The sequence below is a fragment of the Bos taurus genome, chromosome 5, assembly GCF_002263795.3.
Source record: "Bos taurus isolate L1 Dominette 01449 registration number 42190680 breed Hereford chromosome 5, ARS-UCD2.0, whole genome shotgun sequence".
Classification (NCBI taxonomy): Eukaryota; Metazoa; Chordata; class Mammalia; order Artiodactyla; family Bovidae; genus Bos; species Bos taurus.
The window spans coordinates 102,255,268-102,269,360 of record NC_037332.1 but is presented as its reverse complement, the minus strand read 5'-3'; the positions used below and the strand labels follow the sequence as shown (position 1 = coordinate 102,269,360).

Sequence of the window (14,093 nt, the reverse complement as noted above, 5' to 3'; positions counted from 1 at the left end):
GAGATCAGTCCTCGGTGTTCATTGGAGGGACTGATGTTGAAGCTGAAACTCCAGTTCTTTGGCCACCTGATGCGGAGAGCTGATTCATTTGAAAAGACCCTGATGCTGAGAGTGTTTGAGGGCAGGAGGAGAAGGGGACAACAGAGGATGAGATGGTTGGATGGCATCAAGGATGCAATGGACATGGGTTTGGGTGGACTCTGGGAGTTGGTGATAGACAGGGAGGCCTGGCATGCTGCTGTTCATGGGGTCGCAAAGAGTCAGACATTACTGAGCAACTGAACTGAACTGAACTGAACTGATTTTGGACTCTTTTGTCCTATTCTAACTACCTAACAGATAAAATTTATTTCTTTCATCAAGTGTCATTTATTTCATCAACTCTCAATGGTGAACGGCCATGTGAGCTGCACTGAGTGAAGTCCTGGGCATCTACCCATCCCCAAGCACAGCCTAGAACTATGAGGACTGAAGGCATGAGTGTATGTCAGAGCCCTGGATACCATGCAAGCCATCAACGAAGTAACTGGGTTGGTTCAGCTCACATCCAGGCCACCACTCTCAGGTTTTATGTTAGAACAACAGCTTCTCCACATGTCCACAATGGAATGGGTGTGGGTGGGTGGATAAATGTAATCTTTACTTAGGCACTCCTACATGACAGCTCTCTCTACCCTGAGGAATCACAGCAGGATCATGTTTATATTTTCAGTAGTAGTCAGATTAAGGCAATCTTGAAACAGCATGTTTTCAGAGAAGCCCATTAGTCTGAAATTCTTCCTGTAAGAGTTTAGTCATATCAGACTCCTCCATCCACATCTGTGAAACAAGTAGCTAAATGTTCGAGATCATTCTGTCTACATTTCTTCTTCTAGATCTCATCTGCTTAGGTCTTTCTTGCCCTCCTGTCTGACCTGGATGCAGGGTATGGGTGAGCAGCAATTTTCCCGCATCAATTTGAAGAGATATGTAAGCTGATATAATTCACTTAGAAGGAGAGATAACTAGAGAGACAAGAAATAGCAGCATCCTGAATAAATAGTAGGAAGTGATGGAGAGGAAAGAATGGAAAAAAACATTTCCTGCCATATGAATAAACAAGAAATGTCACAGTCATCAATGATTTCTGGCCTCCAAATGTAAGTGAGGGGTCCTAAAACTTTGATTGTGGGGTGCTGCCACCCTCCATGGTGATTGCTGAGGAGCTGGGGGAATGCAAGAAGCAGCCATCTGCCACACCTTAAGGTGAATGGGGAAACAGGGTTGGCCCCAGATAGCTGAACTGCATATGGAAGAGTTGAATTCAGTGAGTCCAGAGGCTTGCATCTTCCCATACATAGAATACTAAATTCCTTAACTTGGTACCTGATCTTCAGACTGCCTGCTCCCGTTGTTGCAAACTCATGTATAGCCTGACTTGCCTTCCTGCCTTTGTGGAGCAGTTTACTCAGAGTTACTGAGATGCTGTCTCCAGGGCCTGGAGTCCTGAACATTCCCACCAAATAAAATAATGCTACTTTCAGGTTCTGACTATAGTTTTTGGTTGAGAAGTTCATCATGCTAGGAAGAAGGGTGTGAATGTGGACCAAGTTTAGACTCTTTTTTCTAAGTAAGAGTGACCTGGAGGATTTGTGATCCCAGGCAAAGTCATGCCCTCATTAGCCTTTGAAGGATGTGAGAAAACAGGGCAGTGCACTCATCGTGTATTTCCTTTGAGGAAAATGGTGTTTGAGGACCAATCATCTAAAAGCATCTGACATGGAGCTTGCTAAATTATCAACAAAGCAAAAACGTTACTTTATTCAGAATATTTCATTTTGAGCAATTTTCATGTAACACAACTACAGGTCAGCATTACTCTATTGAAATACAAACAATTAGAATATCTGAGGCTTCATCTCATATTTAATACAACATCACGAGAAAGTCACTGAAGATGTTCCCGGGACACTGAGTTCAACATCATCATACCCAGGGTCCCCTTTCTCCCCCTGGAGCAGCCAGGGGCTCTCTTCTCCTTCCCCAGGATTAGCTTCCTCTCTAGAGACATTTAGAAAAGAGCCTGAAAGAGGAAAGAGAAATATAATTAGAACTGAGACAAGGGGACCAGACAGTGTGGTGGAAGTGAGTTAAGCATGTGGTGATGACAAAGCATCCCTGGGACCCAGGTAGGAGGGAGGCTCAGGCTATTTCTCATCAGTTACAGTGAGGATAGATCCTGGCTGTCCTCTCAGATCCAGTCCATGTGGTCTCTGGGGCCTCAGTTCATGTGGAAATCCTGCATCACAGGAGCTCTGGGAAGACCTGCCTCCAAACTACACAATCAGCAAGGAGATGCCCAAGAACGGTAAGGATCATAACAATGTATTTAAATGTTCTCCTCTTACAACAGACAGATGTGAAATCACAATGAGAGGAAGAGTGGAGAAAGGAAAACCTGAGTTCCTCACTTACAAACCAGTTCTGCTCTTAGTTAACTTGACTCCTGTTCCCAAATGTCCACAAATGCTATCACAGGTGCAGCCACAGAGGCCCCTCCCCAGGGACCACATGGGCCCTCAGATGGGGAGAAATGTTTTTCTCCAGAGAATGAGTGTCTTCTCTAGGCTACTGAAATGTCTGGAGCAAATCAGACTTCAGCTGACCTCAGACTCTGAGTCCATGACCCACCAAATTGACTTAATGCTAAGGCCACTGTGTATCATAGATGCTGACATATAAACAGAGATCATCTTAGATTATCAGAATGCCTCACAAATTCAATACTACAGTACATTTTTTAAAATCTCTAGCTAACTTTCATGTATAAGACAGCACAGAGGTGTTATCAAAACACTTGTTCTAGTTTTGGATTTCGTAAATATGCTCAATTAATCTGGAGAAGGAAATGGCAACCCACTCCAGTGTTCTTGCCTAGAGAATCCCATGGATAGAGAAGCCTGGTAGGCTGCAGTCCGTGGGGTCGCACAGAGTCGGACACAACTGAAGCAACTTGGCGGCGGCGGCGGCGGCTCAATTAACCTATGTTTTCTTTTCCTTTTGGCCACTGAGCAATGAATGCTTGTGGGATCTTCGTTGCTTGACCAGGGATTGAACTCAGGTCTCAGCAGTGAAAGTGCAGAGTCCTAACCACTGTTTTGTCAGGAAATGCCCTAAACTGTAAATTCTAATGCAAGCATAACACATAATTTATGTTGTAGTACGGAGACATAAATGCCAAAAGTAGAGTGAGTCCTCACTGTCAAGGAGTATGACACCATTAAAGACAGCATATTGTTGAGAAGTGAAGTGTTAGTCACTCAGTCATGTCCAACTTTTTGTGACCTTATGGACTATAGCCCACCAGGTTCCTCTGTCCATGGGATTCTCCAGGTAAGAATATTGTAGTGGGTTGCCATTCCCTTCTCCAGGGGATCTTCTCATCTGGTGATCAAACCAAGGTTTCCTGCACTGCAGGCAGATTCTTTACCGTATGAGCCATTGAATGCATGAGATTACCCAAATTTAAAACTCTAGAGAAGCTGGGAATTGAGAAGCTCAAATTCACCCTTTCCAGGACAGAAAGAAAAGATTGCAGGAGATCAGCTACCACCACTCACCTGTCTGAAAGGGCCTGATCCCATCTTCCTTCTCTGGGAGCTCTTCCTCTTCCCTCCCCTGTGAAGCAAGAGGAACCCCAAGCACTGGTACCTCTTCAGCATCATCGTAATCCTCACCAGGGGCATCAATCCTCTGATCTGGGGCTTCCAAGGGCAGAGCAGGGGTCAGATGAAAGCAAAGTAAGTGGGCTGGTCTGGGAAATGACTAAGATCCCTTCTGACCCAGAGTTTCTGAGCCACTAAATAGAGGCACCTTGTTTCAAAAGATTTTTTTCTCTAAGATCATGTTTCAGTTTGAAGTGTCCATAAACCAAAACATGATTTTACACATCTTTCTCAAAGAAACTCATACCACTGAGCATTACTAAACTATTTTGATAAGTTGTGCTTTCCAGATGTCATTTTTAAAAACATTATGTGCCAGTTGTGATTCTGGACACAGAGAGCCCAGCCCCAATGTGAGATATCACAGAACAGCCAGAGAAGGGGAAGAACGGACCCCATCTAGACACAAGGGATGCCTCTGGTCCAGCAAATGAAGACTGTTCCCCCTTGCATCTCATATCTATGAGGGAAACTCTCCTTCCCAAAGCCCAGCTGAGGCGGGTCCACCTTTATTACCTGGAGTGGATCTGGAGTCATTGTTGTCCTCACCATCTGACAGGAAGGCTAATGTGGAGACAAACATCACACAACACACAGAATGACCCTCCCCACACACACAGGACCTGTATTAAGGCTGGGAAGGGACAGACCTGGCTCCTGCAGTGTAGCCTGGGGGCTTTCAGGGCTCTGAGAGGCCATCCTACCACTTTATAGGAGCTGCCTCTGTGAGTGTGGGGCACGCATTGGGTCTGAAGATGCTGAGAAGACCCACACAGCGAGTGGGTGGTGACAACCAAAGGTCCCAGGAGGGCAGAAGAGACACCCACCTGGGCTGCCCAGAAGACCCTCCTTCTGAGTCACAAGGTAATCGAGCTCCTCATACACAGCTTCAGCAAGAACATCTTCATAGCTGGATAAGGCTGAGAGATCCCCGAGAAGGTCAGAGATGCTGCCCAAAACACTCCCATCCAGGAGCCCACCTTCATCTCCCCAGTGCTCACATGGGGCTTGCCAAGGCCTTGGCTTAACCTCCCACCCTGTGCACCGTGTCAGCACCTTCTCCCCTGTCTGACCTGAATCCATAGCTCAGCTCCAACTCTGTCTAGTCTCATAGGACAGGCCATGACTTATGAAAGTTCACACCCCAGTCCTAAGAACCTCAGTATACTCAGCCATAAGAGCTCATCACAGAGCACATGGAGTTCTGCAACTCAGAACAGAGACCTAGCCCAGGTTCCCCTCCTCACACCTGCCCCATCTCCTGCCTCCACACACTCTCCCTGGTCCCCAGTTCCCCCTGCAACCCACCTCTGCGCTCTGCTCTCCATCTGAGCAACTGAGTCACCAGGATGATGAGGACCAGGAAGAGAAGGGCCCCCAGGATGAGGCAGAGGACCCCAGGCAGGGAGAAGATGCCAGGGAGAGGATTTGAGGTTGTTCTTGTCCCTAAGGAGAACAAGGCAAGTGGGTATGGAGAAGGTCACAGAGAGGCACAGAGAAACCCCTGTGCCAGCATTTCCAAGGAGCTCCGGACAACAGCGTCCCAGCCTCAGATACAAGTGCACTGACAGTGACTGGGGTTCTCCAGGTCTTGTCCTGAGATGAGTCAACTCCACTCCAGTTGAGGCATAGCCAGGGATTGTCAAGGAGATGCCCTGCCAAGACAGCCTTTGAGGACCCGGCTCATCCCCTCTCCTTGGGCTTCAGGAGACAGAGTGTCAAACAGTCCCAGGACCCGCACCTCAGAGATGAGGATCAACACTCAGGGGCAGGTGCGAGAACCTTAGAATCTGTACCATGGGAACTTAGACTCACTTGGATCCCGGGCATAAGAACCTTCTGACCCCGGGAACCAAAGCAGGGGATTTCCCCAAAGTAATACCCCGGCTCCACCCCACCAGCCAGGGCTCCTCAGGCTCTTCCTCTCCTGAGCTGTCAAAGAGCCCATGGAACAGGTCCCCAGTATTTGAGTATTCTCTCCTGCCCGTGGATGGACCACAGTACCTGCAGTACTTGGGGGCAATGTTGTCCTTGCACCTAAAGAGAACAAAAACAGATTGGAACAGGGTGATTGGTCAGAATGCAGGGCAGCCCATTTTCCCCTCCTGAGCCTGAAATCACCCCCGAGTCTCCACACAACATCAGTGTCCAGTCCTCCCAGCTCCCCCACCCTATATCAGAGCCCTATCACCCGGACACTGTCTGAATACAAACTCCCCACCACTCCCAGCCAAGCTCACTGCCCCTGCAATGCCCCAGCTCACCCAGGGTGGACCTCGAGCCCCTCACTCACCAGAGCACCTCACACCAGCATCCTCCTCATGCTTGCAGTCGCTCTGCCCCCAGGGCTCCAAAGCACAGTCCCACAGGGAGGACTCCTGGCCCCTGCACCGCACCTCGTCCAGCCAGATGCTCCCATTTCCAGGGCCGAATGTCGCGGCCTGCATGGCTTCCAGGGCCTGGCCACAGCCCAGCTGCTGACACACCACCTCAGCCTCTGCCAGGCTCCAGGAGTCATCGCACACAGTGCCCCAGGAGCCGCTGTGCCAGACCTCCACCCGCCCAGAGCACTCGGTGTCTCCTCCCCTGAGCCGGAGCTTCTCTCTGTCTGAAAAGGCAGCAGCCCCTCCTGTGACTGCCCCTGGCAGGAGGAAGGAGCCCCTGGGAGCCACAGGAGAGGGGGCTGATGTACCTGTGCAGGGGGCAGCAGTTGGACAGCTCTCGGGTCTTCTTCCTGAAGAAACAATGATGGGAAGCTCTGGATCAGGGATAGCTGGGGGAGGTCTTGTCCCCATACATGAGTATATAAGGTTTTTTGTAACAGTCAAATGACAAGAGACAATAGAACCTTCATCATCTACCTGAATGAGAGGGTCACTGCATCTTACCAGCAGCTGAAATTACTTTATCTAATTAGTAGTTTACCAGACTCCACATCCCATAACAAAAGGAAACAAACAGACACAGAGACAAATATAAACATACACCTACATTTTGTAGACTCAACCAAAACCTATCAATTAGATTTGAAAATATAAAATCATACTAACGACATCCTACATGGTTGGGAGTGACACAGAAACAGACAGTAAGTCACCTGCACACGAGATGTAGGCTTCCTCCTTTGGAGAGCATGAGTTGTAATTCCAAAAGTCAGAAGGACAGTGCCAGAGAGAGGTATCAGTTTTCCGACACTGGATTCCATCTACCCAGTGGGGTCTCGAACCTTCCCTAAGAGCAACAGAGGAGTTGAGACTTCCACTGTCCCCACAGCCAAGCTGTCTGCAGATGATGGACACAGTGATGTCTTCCATGGGGCTGCGGCAGACACTGCCCCAGGTCCCGTTGTAGAAAACTTCCAGCCACCCAGCACACTGCTGGTCCTCGCTCACCATCCGGAAGGCCACGAACTCTAAGATTGAAAGGGAGGAGATAGGACAGAGTGAGCATTACACTCAGTGCTCTGGGGTTTCCCTCACCCCCAGAAGTTGTGACCATACATCCCTGACCCAGTGGAGGAGATGCCCACTGGATGACAAGACTGACTTTTCACCTTTCGCCTGACTTTTCCATTAATGTCTATATACCTATTTCTACCACAATGATGTAGATATGAATGGAGAGCATGGCCAACTTGGGCACCTGCAGTAACAAGAGTTGTTTTCTACTTCCTGACAAAACTTCTAAAATAATGGAAAGTGATGTGGACAGTGAGGTGGTCAACAGAATAATGGACCCCCAGAGATGTCCACAGCCTAATCCTGGAACCTGTGATATGTTACCTTACATTTCAAAAGGGATCTTACAGATGTGATTAATAAGGACCTTGGGATGGATAGATAAAGCTCAAATATTGTGGATTAACTATGTGAGCCCAACCTAACACATCTTTAAACTCACTACAATGAGAAATGCATCATCTTTCCCAGCTCCAGTCAAAGGGAAATGTGAGTGAGGGAGAACAGGAAGAGGCACTGTTGTCTGAAGAAGAATAAAGAGGGTCCTGAGCCAAGAAATGAGGCCACACAGAAACCACAAAAGGCTGGGAAAGGAGTCCTCCCCAGAGACTGCAGGAAGAACACAGCCCTGTGACCACTGGGATGTTGGCCCATGGAGACTCTCTTCAGACTCCTAGCAAACAGAACTGTAAAGGAAAAATCTGAGCTTTCACTATGTCAGGTTCCTCTGTCCATGGAAGAGGAAGAATACTTGAATGGGTTGCCATGCCCTCCTCCAGGGGATCTTTCTAACCCAGGGACTGAACCCACATCTCTTACATGTCCTACATTGGCAGGCAGGTTCTTTACCACTAGTGTAACTTGGGAAGCCCAGGATTTCAAGGTGTTACTACCACAGGTAACTGCAGAATGAGCCCTGCTTTCAAGTGTTAACTGTAAGGAATGGCTCTGCCAGGAAATACTGGTGAGAAGATAGGACCAGAATCTCAGCTGCTGTAGGAGAAAGTGAAAGCACCTTGTCTTCACGTCTGCTGGAAAGACTGGCTCCATGGGAGGAAGCCTCCTACTCTGGTCCTTTCAGCATCTCTCCCTCAGGGCTCAGACCCCCGTACTCGAGTTCCACCCATCTCCCAGACTGTGGACAGTGTACAGCACAGACCTGAGCAGATGACCCCTGCATCTTCCTTGTGTCTGCAGTCGTGCTGCCCCCAGCCTCGGGAAGGGCACCTCCACAAGTGAGACTCATTTCCTGTGCAGTTCAGGTCATCCAGCCAGATGGGCCCTGATCCTGCCCCAAAGTGAGCAGAGCTCGTAGCATTGAGGGCTTCTCCACAGCCCAGCTGCCTGCACACCACATGGGCATCGTCCAGGTCCCAGCCGTCATCACAGATGGTACCCCAGGAGCCCTGGTCAAGGATCTCCACTCTCCCAGCACAGTGACCGCCCCCATCCACCAGGCGGAGCAGTCTGCTGTCTGAGGAGAGAAATATTGAACAATGGGGCAGTGACAGGGGAGATGTAAAGGGTCTTCTGTCCTTTGGGACCCTCACCTGAGCAATAGAGGGCGCTCTCCTCTGAGGCTGCAGAGCCTGCTGGTTCTGACAGGGAGTCATTGCACTGGGGCAATGCCTGGGTCTGATTTCCTGCAAAAGCAGCAATGATCAAAGTGTTGGTGGTTGAAAAACAGGAAACTGAATTAAACGAAATAATGACAAGCAGTGGGGTCTGAGAAAAAAAGCTGTAACATAGCAGTTTTTGTAGTTGTTTAGTTGCTCAGTAGCGTCCAACTCTTTGTGACCTTATGGACTGTAGTACTCCAGGCTCCTCTGTCCATGGGATTCTCCAGGCAAGAATACTGGAATGGATTGCCTTTTCCTCCTCCAGGGGATCTTTCCCAACCAGGAATCGAAAAGTCATCTCCTGTATTTCCTGCACTGGCCAGCAGATTCTTTACCACTGAGCCTCCAGAGAACCCCAAGTTAACATAGAGGTAAAATTTTCATAAATGTAGTGTTCATCTTCACTATGGAGAGTTCTGCTTCTGACAGTGCCACAGTTTTTGTCTCAAGCACTAAGAATGAGTTAAATAAGTTATGTCCCTAAATCTATCCCTAAATAGAAGAAACAAAATAAAACACTTTCTGAAGTATTTCTACAATTTTTCATCTACAGTGTCTGTCCTTTTAAAAATTTTTATGTAAACTATATCTCATGAAAAACCAAGAGGACATGTAGACATTAGAAACAATCCGCCAGAGTACTGAGCTACTAGAGTTACTTGACAGAATTTACAGAGCCTTGATTAAGGTGCCCATGGAATTAACTGACAAAAATGTGCACCCTAGAGGGATGGTATGGGGAGGGAGGAGGGAGGAGGGTTCAGGATGGGGAACACATGAGAAATAAAGGAATAAAAAAAAAAAAGAATTTTAGAATTAAACAAATAAAACCATTCACCTTTGCATGAAACTTAAAAAAAAAAAAAATGTGCACCCTGATGGAAAAAAACAAACAATGATAACAACAACAACAAAAACAAATAAAAATTCTAGAGCTGAAAAACTTACTAAGAACTAAAGAATGAGCATATCAGCACATTAGCTCAGCATAAGGGAGAATCAATAAAGTAGAAGATCATAGGACAAATACACCTCTATTTAGAAAGGCAGGCCACATGGTAAGTGCCCCGATTACACTGCTGTATAACAAATTATCCCAAAAAACTTAGCCTCTAAAGCAATATATAAATATACATATATACACATATGAATTGGACATGGAACAACAGACTGGTTCCAAATAGGAAAAGGAGTACATCAAGGCTGTATATTGTCACCCTGTTTATTTAACTTATATGCAGAGTACATCATGAGAAATGCTGGGCTGTAAGAAGCACAAGCTGGAATAAAGATTGCCAGGAGAAATATTAATAACCTCAGATATGCAGATGACACCACCCTTATGGCAGAAAGTGAAGAGGAACTAAAAAGTCTCTTGATGAAAGTGAAAGTGGAGAGTGAAAAAGTTGGCTTAAAGCTCAACATTCAGAAAACGAAGATCATGGCATCTGGTCCCATCACTTCATGGGAAATAGATGGGGAAACAGTGGAAACAGTGGCTGACTTTATTTTGGGGGCTCTAAAATCACTGCATATGGTGACTGCAGCCAAGAAATTAAAAGACGCTTACTCCTTGGAAGGAAAGTTATGACCAACCTAGATAGCATATTCAAAAGCAGAGACATTACTTTGGCAACAAAGGTCCATCTAGTCAAGGCTATGGTTTTTCCAGTGGTCGTGTATGGATGTGAGAGTTGGACTGTGAAGAAAGCTGAGCACTGAAGAACTGATGCTTTTGAACTGTGGTGTTGGAGAATACTCTTTTTTTTTTTTTTTTGCATTTATTTTATTTTTGTTTCATATATGATATTATACACGTTTCAATGCCATTCTCCTAAATCATCCCACCCTCACCCTCTCCCACAGAGTCCAAAAGACTGTTCTATACATCTATGTCTCTTTTGCTGTCTCACATACAGGGTTATTGTTACCTTCTTTCTAAATTCCATATATATACATTAGTATACTGTATTGGTGTTTTTCTTTCTGGCTTAACTCACTCAGTATAATGGGCTCCAGTTTCATCCACCTCATTAGAACTGATTCAAATGTATTCTTTTTAATGGCTGAGTAATACTCCATTGTGTATGTACCACAGCTTTCTTATCCATTCATCTGCTGATGGGCATCTAGGTTGCTTCCATGTCCTGGCTATTATAAACAGTGCTGTGATGAACATTGGGGTACACATGTCTCTTTCAATTCTGGTTTCCTCAGTGTGTATGCCCAGCAGTGGGATTGCTGGATCATAAGGCAGTTCTATTTCCAGGTTTTTAAGGAATCTCCACACTGTTCTCCATAGTGGCTGTACTAGTTTGCATTCCCACCAACAGTGTAAGAGGGTTCCCTTTTCTCCACACCCTCTCCAGCATTTATTGCTTGTAGACTTTTGGATCGCAGCCATTCTGACTGGCATGAAATGGTACCTCATTGTGGTTTTGATTTGCATTTCTCTGATAATGAGTGATGTTGAGCATCTTTTCATGTGTTTGTTAGCCATCTGTATGTCTTCTTTGGAGAAATGTCTGTTTAGTTCTTTGGCCCATTTTTTGATTGGGCCATTTATTTTTCTGGAGTTGAGCTGTAGGAGTTGCTTGTATATTTTTGAGATTAGTTGTTTGTCAGTTGCTTCATTTGCTATTATTTTCTCCCATTCTGAAGGCTGTCTTTTCACCTTGCTGATAGTTTCCTTTGTGGTGGAGAAGCTTTTAAGTTTAATTACGTCCCATTTGTTTATTTTTGCTTTTATTTCCAATATTCTTGGAGGTGGATCATAGAGGATCCTGCTGTTATTTATGTTGGAGAGTGTTTTGCCTATGTTCTCCTCTAGGAGTTTTATAGTTTCTGGTCTTATGTTTAGATCTTTAATCCATTTTGAGTTTATTTTTGTGTATAGTGTTAGAAAGTGTTCTAGTTTCATTCTTTTACAAGTGGTTGACCGGTTTTCCCAGCACTACTTGTTAAAGAGACTGTCTGTAGGAGAAGACTCTTGAGAGTCCCTTGGAATGCAAGGAGATCCAACCAGTCCATTCTGAAGGAGATCAGCCCTGGGATTTCTTTGGAGGGAACGATGCTGAAGCTGGAATTCCAGTACTTTGGCCACCTCATGTGAAGAGTAGACTCATTGGAAAAGACTATGATGCTGGGAGGGATTGGGGGCAGGAGGAGAAGGGGACAACAGAGGATGAGATGGCTGGATGGCATCACTGACTCGATGGACGTGAGTCTGAGTGAACTCCGGGAGTTGGTGACGGACAGGAAGGCCTGGCATGCTGTGATTCATGGGGTTGCAGACATGACTGAGCGACTGAACTGAACTGAACTGAACTGATATATATATATATCCACACTCTTCATTTTCTTAAGACTTCCTGGGTCAGTAATTTGAGAAAGACCCAACCTGGCAGTTCTGTCTTGGGGTCTTTCATGTGGTTGCACTTAGATGTCATCTGGGGTTGAAGTCAACTGAGGACTTGACTGAACTTTGGTTAATAAGGAAATTTCTTGAAGTATTTTAGGGATAAAGGGGCATCATGACTGCAACCTAATTCAGAAATACTTTATGTATCCATGGAGAAATGAGCCCAGAAGGGGACACAGAGAGAGAGAAAGTGAGGGAGATTAAAGCAAAATACTGCATATGACCCAGCAATCCCACTGCTGGGCATACACACCGAGGAAACCAGAATTCAAAGAGACACGTGTACTCCAATGTTCATCACAGCACTGTTTATAATAGCCAGGACATGGAAGCAACCTAGATGTACATCAGCAGACGAATGGATAAGAAAGCTGTGGTACATATACACAATGGAATATTACTCAGACATTAAAAAGAATACATTTGAATCGGTTCTAATGAGGTGGATGAAACTGGAGCCTATTAAACGGAGTGAAGTAAGCCAGAAAGGAAAACACCAATACAGTATACTAATGCATATATATTAAGAAGGCAGTGGCAACTCACTCCAGTACTCTTGCCTGGAAAATCCCATGAATGGGGGAATCTGGTAGGCTGTAGTCCATGGGGTCACTAAGAGTCAGACACTACTGAGTGACTTCACTTTCAATTTTCACTTTCATGTATTGGAGAAGGAAATGGCAACCCACTCCAGTATTCTTGCCTGGAGAATCTCAGGGATGGGGGAACCTGGTGGGCTGTTGTCTATGGGGTCACACACAGTTGGACATGACTGAAGCAACTTAGCAGCAGTAGCAGCAGCAACACATATATATGGAATTTAGAAAGATGGTAATGATAACCCTAAATGCAAGACAGCAAAAGAGACACAGATGTATAGAATAGTCTTTTGGATTCTGTGGGAGAGGGCAAGGGTGGGATGATTTGGGAGAATGGCATTGAAACATGTATATTATCGTATGTGAAACGGATCACCAGTCCAGGTTCGATGCATGAGACAGGGTGCTCAGGGCTGGTACACTGGGATGACCCAGAGGGATGGTATGGGGAGGGAGGTGGGAGGGGGTTTCAGAATGGGGAATACATGTATACCAGTGGCAGATTCATGTCAATGTATGGCAAAACCACTACAATATTGTAAAGTAATTAGCCTCCAATTTAAATATATTTATTTTAAAAATAAATAATTTTTTTTTTTAAATAAAGCAAAATACTGATATTGGGAGATCCATGTAAAAGTGTTCTGGGAATTTTTATATTATTTTTGCAACTTTCAGGTCTCAAATTAGGTCAAAATTAAAAAAAAATTAAAAGGTGAAAATAAATCAGAAAGAATTCATTCTTAGGACACTTGCACTAAAAGGATTACAAATAATTTCAAAAGCATGAAACACCTAGGAGAAAACCTAGTAAAAGATGGGCAAAACCTCTGATAGACCTAACTGAATGGAGGGATATGTCATGTCAATGAATTGGGAGACTCAAAATTGTCAAAGTCAATTATCCTCAAATTTCTGTGTAGACTAAATATAATATCAATCAAAACACATTTATGAAGTTTCTTTTGCTGAAAAATAACAAATTAATTCCAAAACTTTTTTCAAAACATAAAAGGCCAAGAATGACCAACACAGTTGGCAAGAAAGGCAATATGGTTAGTTAATATAAAGTAACTCTTATAAACTAGCTAGTTATTTATGTCGCTCAGTCGTGTCCAACTCTTTGCGACCCCATGGACTGTAGCCCACCAGGCTCCTCCGTCCATGGGATTCTCCAGGCAAGAATACTGGAGTGGGTTGCCATTTCCTTCTCCAGGGGATCTTCCTGTCCCAGGGATTGAACCCAGGTCTCCTGCATTAGAGGCAGACGCTTTAACCTCTAGGCCACCAGG

The 14,093-nt window shown here is 45.4% G+C and overlaps 1 protein-coding gene across 2 annotated transcripts in view; it reads right to left on the bottom strand.

The window, feature by feature from the left end:
* Positions 1 to 1,773: 1,773 nt before the first annotated feature.
* WC1-12 (WC1 isolate DV10) overlaps positions 1,774 to 14,093 on the bottom strand; it is a 57,156-nt gene continuing 44,836 nt past the window's right edge. Inside the window, 13 exon segments of one of the 2 annotated variants that reach the window (NM_001281917.1) lie at positions 1,917 to 1,968; positions 1,970 to 1,978; positions 1,981 to 2,062; positions 3,600 to 3,743; positions 4,221 to 4,268; positions 4,532 to 4,624; positions 5,013 to 5,150; positions 5,709 to 5,741; positions 5,998 to 6,312; positions 6,397 to 6,438; positions 6,802 to 7,116; positions 8,322 to 8,636; positions 8,713 to 8,805. In NM_001281917.1, the coding sequence (NP_001268846.1) occupies positions 1,917 to 1,968; positions 1,970 to 1,978; positions 1,981 to 2,062; positions 3,600 to 3,743; positions 4,221 to 4,268; positions 4,532 to 4,624; positions 5,013 to 5,150; positions 5,709 to 5,741; positions 5,998 to 6,312; positions 6,397 to 6,438; positions 6,802 to 7,116; positions 8,322 to 8,636; positions 8,713 to 8,805 (1,679 nt within the window). 2 annotated transcript variants of the gene reach the window in all.